Source organism: Oenanthe melanoleuca, chromosome 1, assembly GCF_029582105.1.
Source record: "Oenanthe melanoleuca isolate GR-GAL-2019-014 chromosome 1, OMel1.0, whole genome shotgun sequence".
NCBI lineage: Eukaryota > Metazoa > Chordata > Aves > Passeriformes > Muscicapidae > Oenanthe > Oenanthe melanoleuca.
This window is the reverse complement of record NC_079333.1, coordinates 49,941,012-49,954,358: the sequence shown is the minus strand read 5'-3', so window position 1 is coordinate 49,954,358 and position 13,347 is coordinate 49,941,012. Positions and strand designations below refer to the sequence as shown.

General features: G+C 38.7%; 1 protein-coding gene across 1 annotated transcript; it reads right to left on the bottom strand.

Moving 5' to 3' along the window:
• Positions 1–4,384: 4,384 nt before the first annotated feature.
• Positions 4,385–13,100, bottom strand: UFM1 (ubiquitin fold modifier 1). The gene is made up of 6 exons (XM_056493550.1): positions 12,789–13,100; positions 12,644–12,700; positions 11,869–11,926; positions 9,694–9,733; positions 9,275–9,307; positions 4,385–5,738 (listed from the first exon to the last, which is right to left on the bottom strand). Coding segments are annotated over exons 1-6 (258 nt in total). The 5' UTR covers positions 12,791–13,100; the 3' UTR covers positions 4,385–5,670.
• Between the last annotated feature and the right edge of the window lie 247 nt (positions 13,101–13,347).

Genomic DNA, 13,347 nt, shown 5'->3' with positions numbered 1-13,347 from the left:
CACCACGCCCTGTAGTACTCACATACTCTCAGTTTTAGATCCTCTTTATATTATTTTTTTTACTCCTCCTTAATATTTTTCACGGCTGCAAAATTTTCTGACATTATTAAGTTCCTCTGGCATGTCAGCAGGGCAGAGGAAATTTAAGTCTAATTTACAAAAGCACATAGCTAAAATTTCTTTCCTGTTTTTTACAGACATTTAAATATGGCACTTTACACTTCAGCAGTCCCTGATCCTAAGGGCTGAAAATCAGTGGAAGCTCTCCACCTTAAATTTTCATGGCCACAGGATGACAAGTGAAAATTAAATGCTTAAACTTCAGTACAGATTTTAAATGACAGATTCTCAGATGTGAGGCCTGATAGAACTGACTGTCCTGCAATCACACCTGGAATAGACCTCTCTTGGACAGAGCTGGAGCTGTCCAAAGCAGTCATGAAATAAGAATGATGAGCACCTGAGTTCATTGTGGACTCTCTGTACTACACACATATATTCATCTGGAACAGCATTTAGCCAAGAAGTGGGAATTAAATGAACCTGACATAAATAATAAGACCATTTGATTATCATTGTCCCTATGATGGATGACATCAACTATGGAACAGCTGGCAAGATGTACTGTGCCCTTGTTCATGTAGTAATAAACAGCTCTGCATGCATGGTGCTTTACTGACATTGAGTGCTTGTACAAACCTTCACCCTTCGTGTTGCTGCTCTTATTGTTAGCCACGATTATTCTATACTATTCAAGAGCCCACAGCAATAGAACAGAACCCTGTCACAAATTAATGGGTCTCTACTAACTGGAAATGCCAAAGCAAAAATGAATTTAAAGATGTTAATTTTTCAAGCAACATGAATTGCCTGACAGCACTTTATTACAGCAATGTTATTTATTCCCTCCCCCTCCCACAGTTTGAAAAGCTACTGCAATAAACATCAGCCAATTAGCTACATCCAGCATTGCCTTTTTGTTTTCAATTTAAACATAAAATATTTTATTTACAGAATGGCTGAGAGCAGCCTGGCCTAATGGAAAGCATCCCTGCCCATGGCAGGGGGATTGAAACTAGATGATCTTTAAGGCCCCTTCCTCAGGGGAGCTATGACTGCTGCTTATGTCAGTCACGTTCACATGGAAACATATTCAAGGTCTGCATAAACCCAGCTTGGGGCATAAGCAGCATTTCTATCTCTAGACTCTACAAAAACCATAGCACAAAGTTTGGCCCATAATAAAAATTAACAGCACTTTGGCAAAGCTAGCATACAATCAAAAGTATTACAAACTCCTCTGCAAAAAAGACGTGAAAAGCAGTTCAAAATAATGCTTGATACTTTTAAAGCATTAGAAGCATGCATCAGTATTAAAACCAAGCTATTTCTAATCATCCATAGCAAGTGTTCCCTAGATGTGGACATGCTTCATATGCCTACTTGTTTCACATTTACTGTCTTACAAACAGCCCTCAGCTCTTTAGTTGAATTTCTAAGATATGCAATAGTAAATATTCACTAAAATCTTGTTGCTTCTCCTATGAGAAGTGACACAGAGTGACCCTCAAATTGCAAAATGACCTCATGACTTAACAGATATGACAAAGAATATTCCCCACTCCCTTTTCATTTTAAACTTTTCATCAGACAGCAACAGATTTTTATCACAGCCAAGTCTTCTGAAGATAAAGATGCCGCACTTCTTGAGACAGAATTCCACAGGGAGAAGTCCAGTTATTTAATGGCCAGACTCTCCTAGACTTATTTCTTGTCAAATACCACAAGCATTGAAAGGGATTGTGGACAGTGATCTCACTCCAACCAGCTCAAGACAACTTTCAAGGTCTGTAAACAAATTTATCTATTGTTCAAAGTCAAAGAGAAATTCTCTCCATTAAAATGATCAAAAGCCTCTAGGGCTGGCACAGTTCTTACCACATCTGGTATTTCTCAAGCAGTAAGACACACTTGAGTTCCCACTCATAGCCTCAGGATTTTCTTCATAGTAGTTAACAGGAGCACCTGCACCTGGTCCTATTATTACTGGCTATTTGTACACATTCAAAACCCTTCAAAATCTGCTTCCTGGAACATTTAACTACTTCAGAGAGATAAAGGAGGCCACATCCATACTCTGAAAAGATTTAGTAATACAATCTTGTTTTCTTCTTCAGTACACACATTTTCTTACTTGTAAATAGAACTATATTTAACCTGGCAAAGCTTTCTGTAAAGCCTTCCTCACACTACCACCTGAACCTGCTGTAAAAGGAAAAAAGATTGTATTTAAGTAATTGTATTACTTTAGAAAGTAGTTTTGATTTCACGCAAAAAGGTTCTTGTGATTTTGAACAAGTCCCTGAGAACTCTGCATCATGTGTCAATCAAGATCAAACAAGACTGAGTGAACAGGTATATAATATCGAAGAGAGGGGAAAAGTATCAGTTGGGGAAGGCATTCAGATGGGTTAACATTATCCCCTCCAGGTTAATGTCTCAATTGCTCTCTCCAGCCAGTGAAGATATAAAGGCTTCTCAGAGAGCCATTCAAAGCTGAAGATTTGTTTAGCTACACCGAATGTCTCTGGAGGGCATCAGCTTGTTGACTTCAGAAGCAGCCTGCAGAGATTAGGCTCAAAAAGATCACACTTGCTTTTGTGAACACTCCCCAGCATCTATTTACCTTCCATCAGCAGCTGAAATGCACTGAGATGTACTGTTGGGTACACTGTATTTAACTCTGAACACCGTCACACGTGGACAGAAGTTCACCCAGCTGGAGCTTAGCACTCCTGCTAGAATCACTGGAACAGTGTCCACAGCACTGCTAGGATGACTGCAGGGTTGAACATTTCCCAGTGCCCCATGAAAGTGCTCTGTTTGAAGGCCACCTACAGGCTGCCATACAAAGGACTGCTGTGCCCCAGCACCTTCAGAATCCACTCATTGTGCATTCGTGCTGGCACAGCTCCTTCACTCACTCTGCTCCTCATATCACTGGAGCAGTGGTGGGAGCTGGGCTTTTGTGATCAAGCTAAACACAAAGAATAAGAATTCTCAACTTTTGAGAGCTACTGTCAACATTTTTTTATGATTCCTGCTTAGTAACAAGAAGAAAGTAAAATGGCCTTTTCATCTCAAACACAGAATAAAGTTGGATTTTGTGAAAAAACACAGGAAAAAAACCATACTGCTGACAGAACTTATTATCAGGGCCATTTTCTAACTTCTCTCGTTCTATTGTACTTCAAGAGATCATTGTGCTCTCCTCCCTGAAAAATAGTATCTTTAAATTTTATCAAAATAAAACTATGATTTTGTATAAACCAAAAGAATAGTTAGAGATATTTGAAAGTTTTGGTGGGACTTTTCACAATTTATGCTTCTGTCATTTTTTTTTCACAGACTATCCTTGCAACATAAATGAGCCATCCTTTTATAAATGTAGAATACAGAAAAAAGTTTCTCCAAATTGACTTCAGCAAAGGTGTGACAAAGTGAATCACAAACAACACTAATTTCTGTTAAACACCTATAACACAGGCTATAACTAGAGCTGAAAACAACACAACTGCCAGGTAGAGTAAGTACACCATAATGTATGGATAGACAGACCAGTACAAACCCGGGAGCACAGCATTTCTACAATCTTCTAACAAATCCCAAACCCTAGAAACAAAGTTTCCTATATAACCATGTCAAGCACGACTTTACAAAATGAACTTGCAAAGGTCGAGTCAATTTGCAAAGATTGGTAAATATGTTTCAGCACTGAAATTGCCACTTTACCAAAAAGAAAAGTCACATTCAGATTTTAGAGGACATATTGAGACAAAGGTGTAATGAACAGAGTACTAAGATACCAGTTATTTTTCCAAATGAACAAATCCTTAGCATGTTACATAAACTACCTGCAATGCAGTATGTCAGACAAATACTTTACGCTGTGTTATAACCTAAGTAACAGTGTGAGAAATGTTAGCCACCACATGAAATAATTTTTACATAACCTTCAATTATATAAACATCAGAGCATCCTAATTTCAAAATGCAGTTAACCATGCTTCCTTTTCAAAAACACTGTACCCCCAGACAGGAAAAATAAAAGATTCCTGTTTGTTATATTCTAATACCAGGTGCTTTTCCAAGCATTCAGTCAAGAGATTTGCAGCTAAAAAATTACAAACATTTAATTTTGCTCATGCTAATTATATTGTGGCATTAGATTAACAAAAGCAATGCACTCTGCCCTTTGGGGAAGTATTCCGTAGAATTCTGCATAATAGTATTTTGGCTTAAAATGAATCCCAAAGCATGTTGAATAATTAATGGAAGCAGTTTTTAATTATTGTCAAACTCTAAGAATAGAAGTGGAACAAAGTTTGCACTTTTTCATTTAATTGCTTATTAAAGAAAAATACAGAATTTTACAGTTTATCTTAAATTTGGAAGCAGTTTATAGGTAAATATTGATTTCTGAAGAATTTTTCTTTATTTCCTCAGCTTACACCCACTCAGAAGGGCATTTTGTACTTCTGCATTATCTGACACATTATCTAAACATCTTGCCAAAGCATGATGATTGCACAGGACAGTTGTATTTCTGAGAATACTCATTTAAGCAAGCACTACAATACCCATTTTTGTTCAACTCAGTAGAACAGAAAAAAATGCAATATGGTAAGATTTTGCCAAATACATTAAATCACAGCAAAGACAACCAAGACAAGAAAAGCAGCAATTTCTCTACTTAAAATACACAACTGATAGTGTACAACTGGCAATTTCTAATCTGAACAAAAATATTTCAGTGAATTCTCTGCTGTTTTCTATGTAACAGGCAGCAACAAAACCAAGACTTCTGGAGAGAATCAGTATTAGTTTACTGAAAAAGGAATGACATATTTGACCAGTCTACACATTCCCAAATTACACTGCAATCCTTCCCAGCTGATGGCACTTCATGTGAGGAGACATGGTTTCAAATTCTCTGAAATTTGAGTTTAACTTCACAGTATGTCAAAATGAAGTCTTAAAACAGAGAAAACTCTGTTTTCTCCTTTATCTCCAATACTTGCAGCAATTAAATCTTAGAATTACTTTGGAACATTTGGCGGCTGTTTACTTATTTGAGTAATAAACTCCTGAAATTTCCCTTCTACTTGAGATCAATACTTGAGCCAGATGAAAGCTGTTCCCCTAAACATGGAAATAACTTTAGGAAAAAAAAAAAAAAAAAAACAACCAAAAACCCCCACTTTTAGCACATAGCAGGAATAATTTCTTTGTAGCAACATCATAACACAGTTTCCCCTTTCATGAAGTAGGCTCAATAATATCCTGTATTTTAAGTATCTATTGATGGTGGCTGTGTTTACCCTTGTGATGTGAGTAACACCTACAGAGAAGTCTGTCTTTCTTACAGCAACAAACCATGCAATGAGCCTGTTCTTCTACTAGTCAGGGAAGAATCAGTGCCTGAGTTAGTGTACTTTAACAGGAAAATGAACCATTATCTCTGTTTCAAAAAAAAAAAAAAAAAAATCCTGGGAAGCCATTTTTGCTTGCTTTAAAAAAGTCCAATTCATCAGTTTCATTCTGGAGTTCCAAAATAAATAGACTTCTGCTGCACAGCAACGTCACCTATTCCCCAGCTTTCAGGAGATGTTATGAGCTCCCAACACGATCTCTGGGAATGAGCCGGAGATCTGAACCATGCTTTAGAAACACATTTCCTAAACAAAGAAAGAAAACAGGACGTATTATAACCAAGAAAATACAATGTTCCCACAATAAACACATTTAAAGGATAACAGTGCTAAGTCAGTGTTTAACAGCTTCATGATAATTCCTCTGACATACCAGAAATAATGTTTTCATGTCTCCATAGAATTTTATCTTGCCCCTCTTTTTCCAAAGAGCTCTGTATTTTAAATAAAAATGCTAGACTTTGCAAAGTGTAGCCTTTCAAACTTTGCAGTTCCACACTCAAATGTCTCATTTCACTTACAAGCAATAGTAACTTCAAGAACAGAAAACAAAGTTTTGCTTTTCTGCAATTATTTTGTTATCTTGAGGTCATTCATGCATTCATTCATTTTTAGTTCTCTCCTTGGTTCAGTGCTTATCGACTTCTAACCTCAGAACCTCAACTGTACTTTTCTTGTAGGAAGTTTCTCCAAATGTCCTAAAACATCCTCCAAAAGCGTAAGTTAGTCTCATTTTAGCATAAAAATCCCTTTGATTTCTTGTTTATTGTCTTTTCAAGAAGACAAAATTACAAGTTTCTAATAGTTAGATGTGTTGAATTTTTAAAAATGTATTCAGGTTCCTATTTTTTCTATTAAATGTAACATTTGAAAATCAAACCATATCACTAAGTGACATATTTCTTTAATTAATATGTGGAATATTTACTTTTTTACTTCATATTACTACTGCACAAAATAGACTTGATTCCTTATTCAACCTTGCATTAACTTCTAAAATAGAGTAATTAAGATTCCCATTCCAGGGATGTAGAGCACTCTCACAAGTAGGATTAAGGTACTTGACATCCATTTAAGTTGTTTGTATATTAGAACAAAGCTACCCTTTTTTCAACTCCACTACTCCAGAAAGTGGATCAGGATCAAAATCATTGCATATATTCAACATAATGACCCTAAGAAAATCAATTCAAAAGAACACTTTATCAGAAGACATTCTGATCTTAGAGATCTACCAAGACCAGGTACTGAAGAGATCTATAAAACCCACTGAATGCAAACCTGTCTCACCAGCAAAACAGAGAACTGCCTACTAACCTTACTATTCTAGATTGGAAACATCCTATTGTAATGGCCATCATAAAATTCTGAACATTTTAAAACAGGCCTCAGCTGCATCTCATGGAGACAGCAGCTCACCTCACCTCAGTCTGTTTTCATCATTAATAACACACTAGTTTTATTAAAGTTATAGCATACTACTCCCTGAACTATCAAGGATTTAAAATAGAATCAATACAGGGATTAAGAGCTAAGCCTAGCTCTCAGCTTTCATTTCCCCTGCTCCATGAAATCACATAAGGAAAATGAAAGTCATACTTGAGTGCTTTTTTTTCAAAAAGGAAGGGAAATTGTACAACAGTACAAAACCTCTGAAATCCCCAAGGATTACTGAAATTTTATTCCTGTATATCTTATTTTGAAAGTTTTTGAAGACTAAAGTAACTGTTCAATCTGCAGGAACTCTGATATAAGAAAAATAATTAAAAAAAGAAGGGAAAAAAGTAGGTTTTGAGATACTAATTAATGAGGCTGAACAGAACATTATACCTAAATTATACATGTTTACTTGTAAACCGAGGAGGGATTTTGGTCTGAGCACTAGGTTTGGTGTAGATTGTATTTTGCTGGTTTTGTTTGGGTTGATTTTGGAGATCTTTTTGTTGTGCACTGGTTTTGCTCCCAGTTAGGGGCAACATCACACAGCACTGCCAGAACACCTATGTTTAAAAAAAACATAATCCACGTGCCTAATTTTACAACCGCAGAATAAGACAGTGACGACAACATTTTGCACTAGATGCTTTTAATTTACCTGTTTCTTGATTATGTGATGCTTACAGCACTGAATAATTCCTCAATATTTACAAGAGCTTAGGACAGGTAAAGCAAATCAACTGGAGATGTGAATTCAATATGCACAGCTGCAAGTACAATAAACTGTATGAATTTAGCAGTCAAGTTGTTCTATATACATTTACTTTAAAGGATTAAGCTACAACTAATTTAAGTTACATAATACAGTATACTGCTGAGGAAGAGAAAGTATATTTTAAGCAATTCCACCATTTTGCCTAAGTATTCATCAGCGGTCACATGAAAATATGGCTTTACAGAGGAGTGAGGATCTAGTAACTGAAATAAATTATTAGATTTACTATCTCTTTTTAATACATTTGGTCATGGGATCATGATAAGGAGAGCATTAGCTGAGAAGTCTGCCTGAGACAGTACACCTGTGAAATCATAATCCAGGTGTTCTAAGGCAGGACAGAAGTCCCTGGCGGAACAAACAGACAAACACTTATTTGATCTTAATTTTCAGATGTTGTTGATGCAATCACAGACCATAGAAATAGGTCTCTACTTAAATGGTTTTTTTACAACTCCAAGAAATTACCCAAACTAAGGTCAAACAACTGCTCTTCTCACCATCAGATACTGTTCTGTGCTCTGCAAGGATTTGCTTTATACTTCCTAGTTTACAGAGCTAAGTGTGCTGATAATACCTTAGTTTGTTTTTTTTTCCTGTGGTACTTTCAGTAATGACTGGCAGTCAAAAGGCATGAATGAGACAAAGATGAATGCATGGATTTAATGCAAAAACCATCACAGCAGCAAGTCTCCATCAACCATTCATCATGTTTGCAAGCAGGAGTAAAGTTACTCAGATTTCACTGGATGACTGGATTCCATATGCAGCAAAGCCATTTTTATTAGTACTTAGTAGGTAAGAAATGCTCATAACTTTCCACATAGATACTATATTCCACTCTCTTCTCAAATGGTTAGATTAGACTACTGTAATTATTTCCCAAGTAGCTCAAAAGTATAGCTTTTCAAAAACAAGTCCACACAATCTGCCTACAGACAGCAGTCACAATTCAACCTCTATGCTCTGTTTCCATGTATTTCAGGAGGTGATGGGGAAGGACCTTCCTGTGACAAGAGATAAACTCTTCTCTCATAGGGATTTCTGACACAGAACCCCTTGGTGAGAACAAGAGAGCTATCAGCAAGAATCAAAAAAGGGCTTGATTTGAAAGAGACCTTTATGATCACCTAGTTCCAACCCAACTCTTCTAAAAACACACTCTCTAATGCCCCTGGAGTTCCTGCTCTAAAACTCTTAGTTTTTTTAATGTATCTGATGAGAAGTGCTGCTAGAACAGCAAGTACTACTGAATTAGATAGAGGAGGGGAGGAAATATAGCTGCTATTATTAGTGCAAGCGCACGTAATACAGTATTGCTTTTAGAATGCATATTAAATGCAAAGCTCTGAAGAACCAGAAGCTCCCCAATTTTTCACAGAACTAAATAAACACCAAACAAAAAAAAACCCAAACACTGTCCTTTGGATTTAACCTTTCATACACTACAATGATTGTAGTTTTCAACTACTGGGTAATGCTCCTCCTATTTCAGAAGTCATGTGCTATACATTAGACTGAAAGAAAAATAACAAGTTTTAAATACCAGGATTCATACACAATAACTCACCTGCTGTCTGTGCAGGATTTATTCCTATACCATCTAGGAACAAGGAAAAAAAAAGAGAAAAAAGAAGATGAAACAGACATATTACAATTTATTACATTAAACTTGCAGCTCAAAAAATGTACCAGCAAGATACAACTACTACATCAGGTCATGCAGCCATTTCCTACAGCCAAAAAAATGGGAACTGACAAGAAACCTTCAGCACAGAGAAGTCCAAGCTATGTATTTGGACAAAGCTGAATTAGTGATTTAGTATCTTCACCCCACGCATAAGAAATTTAAATAATGCTGCAATATTATTAAATTCAATTTACAGAATGTAGTTTTTGAAACATGAGACAGTATTGATTTTATCAATAAACTTTCACTGAAACTTCAAAACAAAAACTATTAAAAACATATATAAACTATAACCTTACCATTTGTTATAATGGCACTTGTTGCTGCAGGAACTTTGAACTAAAGGAAATAAAAGTAGGACAAAACAGCATAAGAGACACAGTTAAGGCAGAAAATATAATGGTAATATTAAAATTATAATTTTAGCTGGTTCAGATACAAAAAAATTATAAAATAGTTCCTGATGTGAAGTTCCTTCAGATTTATAGATATAACTAACTTTATTTAACGGAAATGGATGATTACTTTAGTAGTAATTACACAAATGTAACAGAGATTTTTTTTTTCTAACAGTTGTGCAAATGTACACCTGAGACATGTACCAGGTAGCTCTAAATATGAAGGGAAAAACTAACAGATACCACACACTATAAATGAGTTTTTTCCTAACCAGGGTAAGTCTGGTTATGATTTTGGCAAATTTTAAGTTTTCGAGAGATATCGCAGTAGAAACTTGCTAAGGCTAAATAGCCAGAATTTAAAACACTTCTCTGCCTTGAGAGTTTTAACCACTGAGAGGATAATGTACTTCTAACTAAACAACTAACAACTTTGCCCAAATTTTGATCTTTTCCATATATGTATAATTTAAGGTACTGTGAAACTGGTTCTTGGATCACAACACGCTGCATAAGTTAACGTTAAGCTATGCAGTTCAAGGGATGAAAAACATTCAAATAACACAAAAGTTATCTGTCATTCTTTTCAATGCCAGCTCACCAGGGGCTTCTTTCCTGGGGAAAAGTTTAACAACCTTTTTTTTGCTCTTTTTAAAAGCACTTCATTCTGCCTGGTTTCAAAGAGATGCAAAAACCTTCAGTGCTGATCCAGAATAGCCTGAGGTCAAACAGCAAAACTCCCACAGATACTCAAAATACATAAATTAAAAGAATGGCTTGCTAAATGTGAATATTTAAGTCAGTAATGATTCTCTAAATCCCTTTTGGAGATGACCCTATTACTAACTAACATTGTGGTTCCATGAGTGGGTGAAGTTAACAGGTTCAACGGCAAGTGGCACCTCTCCTCCAACATCTCCAACTACTCAGAAGTCACACTCATTTCTGGTAGTTCACAGTTGTTTGTTAGACTTTTCAGTCTAGGTCTCTATGTATGTGTTGTGCTGGCACAGCTGTATTAATACAGAATAAAAATAACTGGGGAAAACATAGTAAAAACCCCCAATTAAATCATCAAATATCTTTAACAGCAAGCAATATTCTGTATAATGTTCTCTTTGAATAAATCTACAACAAAACCAATCCACAACCTCCCCCCACAAGCTGTGTTTCCTCTAATAATTTGTCACATCGTGGTGTAACAGCAACAACATAAGGAGACTCAGAAGTGGAGTCTATTATCCTTCCCAACTGTTTTATTACAATTACAATGCTCAAACAAAATAAATTTTCAATAACCAAAAACTTTCCAGGTTTTCCTAAAAAGACAGAGAGGGAGAATTGCAAGAACAGACTCTCCTCAGCTGATTCTCTGCCAGTTAGATGAAAAGACCCATCATGCTTCTGAGTACTCAATTTTACTGTTTACACCCAGTCTCTTCATCTTTGCATGCTTAATCTAAAACAGCATGATACATTTCTTCTAATGCATTATGTGAGCAATTTAAACACCTAATGACATAGGAGTTCATGTGAAAGATCAACACACAGAAGCCAAGAACACAATATACAGATCTCCTTCCCTTAAGTCAGTTTTTTGAATCTATCCCATATGGCTGATCTCAATACCTTCCACAACTAAAAACTCTGTGTCTTCCAAAGTCAGAGATTACTACAAGTGAATGTGAGAAGAGTTTAAGAGTTTCCTGGATGATTCTGAAGAATTTTCCCAATATTCCACATAAGAAATTTCAATACTAAGTATCCAACAGCAATACGTTTTAATTCTCTTCACTGGCACAAATCACTGATTTACATCACTGATATGAAAGTTAATTACAAAAACCAGAAAGCACCTCAATGCCATCTGTGATGCATAAATTGTGCAAGGATCACTAAGTTTAGGATTCTGCTAGTTCTGCCAGGCCCCCACTGAGGCCAGTAAAGCTTGTGACCATCTGTAGCACACAGCAGCTCCTTGAGCTGAATTAACCACTGCACTTTGATCATGAAAAAAACTTTGGCTTTCAAGAACATGCAAAATGTTAAAAACCAACATCAACACTCTCTACTTACTTCTTCTGCAGCAAACTTGAGGACAGCTGTGAAAGGTGTGCTCTCAGGCACGCTTAACCTGAAATCACAACACAAGTGAATACGTGGCTGCCAAAACAAACCAAAAAGCAACTTCATCTGCTGGTAAACTACGGATTGAAACTTCACTTTTACCAATGGAAGCACTTTTGCCAAAGCTGTGCAAGCACTATTCAAGGGGAGAGGTCTCTGGTGGGTGTGAGATGCTTCAAGAGAAGCATTTTTAATAGAGAACGGGAACACCTTTAAGTTTCAGCAGATGTGGCACATCTCAGGAGGTGTGGGATTAAGTTCCATAGCAATGCCCTCCCCAGAAGGAGAGAAGCCTGAAGCTGTGGCAGGGATAGCTCAGGTGTAACATCAGGATACATTTTTCACGGAAAGGGTTGTCAAACACTGGAGGTGGTGGGAATCACAGTCCCATGGAAGTGTTAACAAAGGTCGGGAGGCAGCCCGTAATGCCATGCCGTGGTTGGCAAGGCAGTGATCGGGCAAAGGTTGGACTCAATGACTTCAGAGCTCTTTTCCACTCTTTCTTTTGAATGATTCTGTGGCTCTGGAAGACGCGCACGGCAGCGGGGCAAAGCGGGACAGCCCCGAGAGCAGGGCTGAGCACGGACACGGCCTGTCATTCAACATGGAGGGAGACAAACACCGCTCCCGCTGCCGGAATGCCCCGCCGGGATGGCCATTAGAGGCCATTCGCGATGTGCCCCGTTTTCACTTCCCCGCCGCCCCACGCAGCGCCGGCACTCACACTTTGTAAGGCAACCGAGGGTCCGAGGTGAGCGTCACTTTAAAGGTGACCTTCGACCTGTGGAGAGAGCAGGGGGTCAGGGGAGGTGAGGGAGCGCGGGGGCTGCGGGACCCCCGTGCGGTCCCTCCCTCCTTCCCTCACTCACATGGTGCTGCCGGGGCCGCCGCCGCTCCCGCCGACACGTCAGCGCCGCCCGCACCACGGGGGCCTTCGCCGGCCTGAGCTGCCCTAGGCGCGCCTGACCACAAAGGGAAGATAACAGGCCCTGCCGACCCTCTGTGAGGCAGGGAACGGCCGTGGTTTTCCTCAGTGCCTCACTGCAGCTGGGAGAAAGAGCGTCTGAGGGGTGGGCGAGGCGCAGCAGAGAATGGCAGGGAAGATTTCCATTGAGGCAGTGGTTCTGGCTGTTCCGCGCCGCGGTAGGACCCCGGCAGCGGGACCCGGCGCTTCCGTAGGCGCTGGAGGGAGGCGCCGGCGAGACGGGGCGGGAGCGGGGCCGGGGGTGGCCGGGCAGGACCGGGCAGGACCAAACAGGGCCGGACCGCGGCGTCGGCGGGCTGCGGTGACACAGGGAAATGTAGGACTAGGGAGTCTGGTAAGCGGAGGCCACATCTGGTGTGCTGAGTCCAGTTCTGCACTCCTGAATGCAAGAGGCAAGGGGGTCCTGCGCAGGACCACAAACATGATGAGGGGTCTGGAGCATC

What these genes read in the sequence shown, in the direction of transcription:
- UFM1 (XM_056493550.1), bottom strand. An exon ending in TCAAGTTTGCTGCAGAAGAA is followed by an intron (nt 9,734 to 11,868) that starts GTAAGTAGAGAG and finishes TATTTCCTTTAG; the next exon opens with TTCAAAGTTCCTGCAGCAAC. An exon ending in AAATCCTGCACAGACAGCAG is followed by an intron (nt 5,739 to 9,274) that starts GTGAGTTATTGT and finishes TTCTTTGTTTAG; the next exon opens with GAAATGTGTTTCTAAAGCAT.